We start from the raw sequence: 8,080 nt of genomic DNA, 5'->3' as shown, positions 1-8,080 counted from the left end.
CCATATAAAAAATATTTAATTATTATTGTTGTTGTTATTAAGTGCTATTACTACTTTCAGTTCAATCCAATCATGAATAACACATTAAATAAGAAAACGTGGACACCCTATTTTAATTCTGACCGAGAATAATTTTGTCCATCTAACTGAATTTTTTCAAAAAACTATTTTTTTTTTAATAAATGTGAAAATAGAAAAAATTACTTATACAGGAGAGAGTATAGTGTTAAATTTATGTTAAGGATTATATGTAATATTAAATATTTTAATATTAGTTTAAATTGTTCTTCCAAAATTTAAGAATTGTTTCCGAAATACATTTTGATTAAAATTGAGATGAATCACTAAGAAAATACTACAATGGGTGTATTATAGGTGCATCCCGGAGTATCTTCGAAATTCATGAGGGTGTACAGAGTAACCCCTCATACGAATAGCCATTTTCACCTGTACTTGTAATGAGTGGGCCGGGCCATTAAAGCTCAATGGGTAATCATTCGGACAGGAACGATCCAGGCGAGTTTTGCGGCCTAATCGGCGACGAGACCGCGACCACGTAACCCTACTCATCAGCCTTTTTCTTCTGCTTCTGGTTAGAGACAGTGCAATCGCTGCGTCTACCTTTCATCTTTCTACTCTTCACTACCATTGGCATATTCGCCCATAGCCACCCACCCTTCCTCGCTTCCATCTCACTCACGCTCAACACAAACAGTATCTGTGATGTTTCTCTCTATAATATAAACCCTAAATTGAATCAATGCTTCAATTTCAATGTTTCTTATGAGTTGATTTTGATTTTGTGTTCAGATGGATAGATATCAGAGGGTGGAGAAGCCCAAAGAAGATACTCCTATTAACGAGAATGAAATTCGCATTACTACTCAAGGAAGGATGCGGAACTATATCACATATGCTACCACTCTCTTTCAAGTTAGTAATAACTTAATGCCTTGTTATTGGATGATAATAATTGTTTTAATTAATGCACATTCACATTGCTTTTGATTGTTCTTCAATTTAAGTAGGTTAGAAATGATTTGAATTTGGGATTTCAAAAATGTTGTTTTAAATGCTTATAAAGGGAGTAACTTTTAAGATTTAGGTTTTAGTAACCCCTTTGAAAACTAATTGTGCTGACAACTCAGAATGGAATGTCTAGAAAGACTCCATTCAATTCAACAATACAAACTAAAATCAAAGGATATCATCAAAATTTTGGTATCCAAACATCATTTCTCTATCTAAATTCAACTGATTGAATTTTGAAACCTATCATCATGGGAAATGCATTAAACTATAGCCTTGAAACAAGTGAATTGAAAAACAATGTAAGGTATAAAATGAATTTACTAAAACTATTGATGAAAGGAATTTCTTGAAAAGCGATTGATATATGAATACTTATTATTAATGTATTTTTAATATTTAGATTATTATTACAACAGAGACAAGGCCTGTTTATTAGGCAATCATATTCTCGAGTCATGGCAGCAAGTCAAGTAGGACTAGACAAGACCTGTTTAGTGGTTTTATTTTAAGCTCAGCATGAGGAATAAGCAGGATATGGTGGAATTTTGGACATGTAATACCATCCTTAGATCTGGTTTGCATGGGATGTGTGCTGATGGGGAGGGGTTTGACCCTCAAGCTTGGACGAGGACAAGCAAAGGGAGAAAGAGATAAAGATAGAGACGACACGCTGGTGGGTGTGACAGTAAGTGCGTAGGAGGTGAGAGAGTGGTAAGTGAGGGATTAAGAGTGGGAGAAATGTGAGAATTGGGACTGTCAGGTTGAGAGGTGGGAGTGTTAAGCGGAGGTGCAACTATGGGGGTCCTTAGGTATAGCTGAAATAGAGACAGGAATATAACTGGACTGTGAGTTTGGATTAGGAGTCAAGGTAGAAGGTTTGAAAAGTAGGGCAACTGGTGTTCGTTGTAGGTGATATCCTTTGAGATGTAGAGTTTACATAAGAGGCAAGGCACCTTTAACCTTTGTGGGAGATTTAGTATCCTTAAAAGACACGTGCGGAAAAAAACTAATTCCATATGAGTGTTGTCAATTGGAGAGGGTGGAAAATAACAGTTTGTTCAAATTCTCTATAGGCGCTATTTCCCGAGCCATGTGTCTTTCATTTTACATTGAAAAATGAAAGGGACATTCATTTTGAAACACATTTTCTTTGTATATTTCTCGAGCCATATTAAGAAATGTGGTTAGACCTAACTCAACCCTACAAAACCGACTTGTAAGGTGAGAATTGCCCCCACTTATAAGGGTATGTTCATGCCATATATTGTCCGATGTGGGACTCTTCACGTCTAGGACTGGACAACTTGAGCATGAAAATAAATGGTGGGTGACCCGATAGCGGAAACCTAATAGCAGGGGGCCCAATGGATCTTACAGTCCATATATTGTCCGATGCGGGACTCTTAACAAAAGACACACTCATCTATAATCTATAACAATATATAAAGACAAAACTTGATTTTGGTGTAGCATATTTTTCTACCAATTTTATCCTTAGATAATTTACATAATAATTTATAATAACTTCTATTGAAACCACTACTATTATCTTTCACATAACTTCATACTATTAACTTCCTACATAACTTCCATTTAAAATTAACATTAAATAAAACAATATCGTATATATTTTCACTTGTGTTCATTAAAAAAACGGACAGACGGGCACGCTAGTTGTGAAATAAAGGGAGTACTAAATAGCGTATTGCAGAACAATAGTGATATGTTCAAATTCTGCTATGCAATAGCCACTACTATTTAGCAGTTCCTTATTTTCACTTTTGCCAATTTTTCTCTATATTTTTCTTCTTTCCTTGGTTAATGTTTACTTAATCGTTTTACAATGGTTTATTTTAGGACTCTTCTCTTATACTTTGTTTGGTGTGATCCACTCCATACATTCAAGTATCAATTTATCTAAATCAATCAGATATCCCCTCTGCTCTTTTTAAATTGTTTTTACGGTTATTTACACATATCAAGAAAATCAATCCGTTGTTACTTTGGATGTAACTATTTGTTTCTTTCCTATAACACCGTTAACTATTTTTTTGTGTGACCATTCCACTCATTTCTCTCTATTCAATAAGTAGTTAAGGGTATGGTTGACAAAACCAAAGTTATTTTTGTGCTGAATTTTGAAAATGACAAATTTTAATATTGCGCTACATTTGTTTTCTTTAGGAGAAAGGATCTGATGAAATTGTTCTTAAAGCAATGGGACGTGCAATAAACAAGACTGTAATGATTACCGAGCTAATAAAGGTTGGAGGCTTGATATCTTTATTCAATACATTGGATGGCATTTTTGGTTATCTTAATATTTTGACTGTTTTTTATACTTGTTTCAGAGAAGGATTGTTGGTCTGCACCAAAACACTCAAATTGGATCAACTGATATAACAGACACATGGGAACCACTAGAAGAAGGCCTTCTTCCGTAAGGCTTATTGTCTTATCAATGCTACCCTATTAAATAATTTATGTATGCATGTGGTGATTTTTTTTTTTTTTGTGTTTTACTTGCTCAGTTTGGAAACTACTCGTCACGTTTCAATGATCACAATTACTTTGTCAATGAAAGAGTTGGATACATCCTCCACAGGGTATGAACTTTCATGATATTGTATGACATATGTATCTCTAAATTATGTTCAATAACTTTATCTTTTGACATGCTTAGTTATTTGTGAAGCAAGCTACTTGATTACTAGTTAAGATTGGACTAGTTAGTCTCTTTCATAAACTACGAACCTTATGATATTGGCGAGTTGGACTCATTAATAAGTGTTTTCCCATCCTCTTTTACTAAATTACTTTCACAGTTTATTTGTTTATATAATCAGTACAGCTATAGTCTGCTAAGCATTTTTCCCCTTGCTATTGTGCTTTTGTAAATTTCCGGATCACTGCAAAGTGCTAAATATATAGTAGCTTCCACAGCGTCACTTTGTTTTTGTAGTATGTGTTCCTATATATTGCTATCATGCTATAGATGTTCAGAATAATTTTCACTATTTTGTTGTCACAAGCTTTAGATAGCTTACTGAATCCAAAATGAGAAAGGACTAATGTTTTACTGAAGTACATGTGAATAAATAATGTAAAATATTCATGAGGTTTGAACTTCCTTATTTCTATTATAACTCCCAGTTTCTAGAAAACTAAACGAAGTGTTGGCTTACATTTTATTCCGAAATTTCCCCTTTGTCTCGTTAAATACTTAACCAAGTGTTGTTGTATGTTATTTTAGAAACAAAGCGGGTCTGTATAAGTTTATAAAAATTTACTTGACATCCGTCCTTTGGCATGTGACTTTTAATTTGTACATGGTTTTTCAAACACTTCATTGAGGACGAGGAACATGTTAGACCCTTAACTACAAGGAGTATGGTAAATACTATGCCTTCTGGGCTGCTGTATTTATTGTTACCTTAGTTTGATGTAGACTAATGGAAGGGTATCAGTTTATGGTGCTTATAATTTTTTGCTTTTCTAAATGTTGATTCCCACTAATGGATGCATTCCTAAAAATAATTAAATTTACAACTCTGCAAGTATTAGGGTTCAGTCATGATTTACAGTTTACACAAGTCTCAGTCTGGTTGTTTTTCCCACTATATTTGAAAAGTCTGTTGGTTTTTTTTTATCGTATTCTCTGTTGGCATGATCTAAGTTGTTTTTCCTCATGCAGATATCAACCCCCTCTTCCAGCTGATCAAGTAAAACCTTTAAATGAATACGAAGAGGAAGGAGGTGAGTTTATAGTTTTTTCTTTGATATTTCAAGAGTGAAAGGTTATGATCATTATGGCACGTTTAATTGTTTACAATACTTTTGTTACAGAAGGCTCGCCAAGGATGCGAGGAAGGGGAAGGGGGCGTGGAAGGGGCAGGGGAAGAGGTAGAGGTATGGCTGAGTACTCAGTGTCACTTATTTAACTGCAATTGGATACAGTATGGATCATATAGAATGATCAGAAATTCCTTTTTGAACCCTTTTATGGTTTCTTTTAAAACTCAATCTTCTTATTTCTACACAATTTATTCTTTATAGGAATGTACAACGCGGGTATGGAATATGGTGATGGTTGGGATGGTGGACGGGGCTATGGTGGCAGAGGACGTGGCCGTGCATGGGGTCGTGCTTTCCGGGGACGAGGACGAGGCTATGGTGCCCAGCCGGTTGGTTATTACGACAATGGTGAATATGATGCACCACCTGCGCCACGCGGTAAGCATGCGAGTTCACCAAATTCAGGTTTCTTCATATGAATAAGTTCTTATGAATAAATGTATAAAAAAATGAAGTTTGATTAATACCAGTTCTCTCGTACCATACTGATAGATTTCTTTGATTAATTCTTTTTTGCATTTTCTTCCAAAACTTAAGTGGACATTGTACTAAATTTTTTATGATTTGCAGGCCGAGGGCGTGGGAGGGGAAGAGGCCGTGGACGTGATTTTGATGCAGGCAATGGAGCAGCTGCTTGATCACATGGGTGTTGGTTGTCATGTATATGGTCTGTTAGAAGAGGGTTGCCTCTCTGCTTAGTTATTTGTTAGATTTTTATTTTGGTATTATTTGAAGCGTTCAGTGTTTCGGCCAAGTTCCTGCAGTTTTGTTTTTGTATTCTTTCCCTTGTAAGTTCGGCAGGTTGTGATAGGGGTGCCTTAAGCATGGTTCTGTCCAAAAACGACCGTCTTGGTCTAGTGTATGCAACTGTTTAGTGATAGTTTCAGTCAGTTGTCCTATTTACACACGTGAATCCTAATTTGTTGTAATTTGACATTGCTCTACATACTAAACTTAAAATGAATTTATACACTTTGAAGGTAATCAGAACCGGACTAGAGGCCGGATTTCTGGCCAGTTTAGAAAACTTCAAAACCAGGCTATCACAGAACTGGAAAAAACTCGGAAAGCTGAAAATTGATGAAAATCAGAAGTTGAACTGCTCGTTTCAAGCTTTGGAGTGAAGTTGATCTCAACTTTTTATACATGTACATTACTTATTTGCTACTAACTAATCGATTGTGATAAAGCTTCCAAATTTGTCTTGGTTTCTTTTGGTTGCCAAAGAAGAAACTAGGTTTGATCCTTCTTCTGCTCATCACCCCATCCGCAACTTTCCTGCAACTCATTTATTACGAGGTTTTAGATTATGGCCGGTAATGGCCCTTCATACCAGTAATATATTTACCTGTCACCTTATAAATAGAATTAAATAAGTGAAAGAAATATAATGACAGGGTTGGAAACAATATGGGATAAGAAGTTTTTTTTTTAAATATACAATTTTTTAAAAAAAATTCCAAAAATATCCTATTTTTCAAAAAAATTATATTTTTGGCCATTTTTAGCCCTAAATTGGCCTTAGGCGCCACCCTAGTTGACGCCTACCCTTAAATTTAGGGCAAGTCGTCACTAGGGGTGGCGCCTACCCTTAGTTTAAATTTTTTTTTTTAATTAATTTTTTTTCTTAAATCTTTTTTAAATTATTTTAAATATATTAATTTATAGTTATTATAAATTATATTAATTTGTATTAATACATATATATAAATAATGTTATTTACAATATATATATATATATATATATATATATATATATATATATATATATATATATATATATATATATATATATATATATATATATATATATATATATATATATATATATATGATACACAATATCCTTAAAGACAAAGATAATTAACACAATATATTTTTATTAAAATAATACACAAGACAAATATTATAAAGATATGATTAAAATGCATTATTAATTTGAGATTTATCACATATGATGTGGTCCCTGATACAATCCGCACGGGGGAGGTCTAACTACTTGCCTAGACGGCTCACGTAGTGGTGGTGCTTCCCTATTACCACCCCTAGTCCTAACGCGTCCCCTTGCCGTTTGTCGTTGTGGTTGGGTCGAAGTCCCTTCAATGCTGTAGGAAAGGCGGGTGCCCTCTGCGCCCTCAAAGCTTTGTCTCGGTGGGACAAACTGACTCATGTTGGATGCGCCCTCGAAATGTGGCCTTTGGTAGTTGAGGGTTGAATCGGGTTGGCTAAAGAACAATGTTTGTTGTGGTGTGTAATAGTCTTGTTGGTAATCCTCTTGTATACCCGTGTCGGGGCTAGGTGGAGGACTGGAAGAGCTCGGGACATCGTCGTGATGGAAGTGTTGGGATTGGTGGATGTGGGGGGATCGATATTGTGGTAGGTGTTGGGACTGTTGATGGTGGTGGGAATGTTGAGGTTGGTGTTGGTAATCTTCATGGTATTGGGGTTGAGTTTGTGGTATGTAGTGTTGATTTGGTTGGGGGGTAGACATGTGTTGTGGTGGTTGTTGTTGGTAATACGGTGGTGGTGGTTGTTGTTGGTAATAAGGTGGTGGTGGTTGTTGTTGGTAATACTATGGTGGTTGTTGTTGTTGGGAATATTGTGGTGGATGTTGTTGGAAATATGGTTGTTGCATCTGGGGATCGTCCAAATAGAACGGGTCAGACACAATCATTTCTGGATTTGTATTTGCTCTATACCAATCCACATATTCCCTTGTCGGCTTCATTTCGTTGGGCGCCACCGGAAATTGTAGAACATAATGGGCACGATCTTTCCACATTTTACGGAACTCCTTTGCAAATTCCTTCCAATTTTGGGCATACCACTGGTGGCTGACTTTTTTAAGATGCCAAGGTTCCAAAGACATTGGGGGGCCTGGGATTTCTTGATGCATTCCGAATTGCAGTTTGACACGGTCACTTTGGTGCATCTCCACAGTGGTGAACCGCATTATAGCCGTTTTTGCTGTCCAAACAGCTGCATCTTCGGGGTTGGGTTGATGTTCCAATCCCAAATATGACCTCCAAATAAACTGCAAAGAAAAAAGTAAATATGTTATTTATTGAGAATGCTTGATATTAATAAATCAGTTAGAAGATGAGTGATTTAGTGGTAATACATCTTGTGCTCGGAGACGATCCAAGAGTTGACGATAAAATATTATTTTATTCTTCGGGGTAAGACTGTAATC

General features: G+C 35.7%; 1 protein-coding gene across 2 annotated transcripts; it reads left to right on the top strand.

The window, feature by feature from the left end:
* The first annotated feature begins 424 nt into the window (after nt 1–424).
* On the top strand, nt 425–5,871 carry LOC127080122 (uncharacterized). Of its 2 annotated transcripts, none has more exons than XM_051020451.1 (9): nt 425–720; nt 811–933; nt 3,217–3,297; nt 3,384–3,472; nt 3,564–3,638; nt 4,727–4,788; nt 4,879–4,941; nt 5,089–5,265; nt 5,458–5,871. In XM_051020451.1, the coding sequence occupies exons 2-9, from the start codon at nt 811–813 to the stop codon at nt 5,523–5,525; spliced, it is 738 nt and encodes a 245-aa protein (XP_050876408.1). In that variant the 5' UTR covers nt 425–720; the 3' UTR covers nt 5,526–5,871. The 2 variants fall into 2 exon arrangements, with proteins under 2 accessions (XP_050876408.1, XP_050876407.1); XM_051020450.1 differs by having other exon boundaries at nt 429–714.
* Nucleotides 5,872–8,080: the final 2,209 nt, after the last annotated feature.

This window comes from Lathyrus oleraceus, chromosome 5 (genome assembly GCF_024323335.1).
Source record: "Lathyrus oleraceus cultivar Zhongwan6 chromosome 5, CAAS_Psat_ZW6_1.0, whole genome shotgun sequence".
Classification (NCBI taxonomy): Eukaryota; Viridiplantae; Streptophyta; class Magnoliopsida; order Fabales; family Fabaceae; genus Lathyrus; species Lathyrus oleraceus.
This window is presented reverse-complemented; position numbering and strand designations above follow the sequence as displayed.

Bases quoted from the DNA above. Each gene is read 5' to 3' on its own strand.
- LOC127080122 (XM_051020451.1), top strand. From the start codon at position 811: ATGGATAGATATCAGAGGGTGGAGAAGCCCAAAGAAGATACTCCTATT. The intron at 934-3,216 runs GTTAGTAATAAC...TGTTTTCTTTAG, and splicing joins ATGCTACCACTCTCTTTCAA to GAGAAAGGATCTGATGAAAT. The intron at 3,639-4,726 runs GTATGAACTTTC...TTCCTCATGCAG, and splicing joins TTGGATACATCCTCCACAGG to ATATCAACCCCCTCTTCCAG.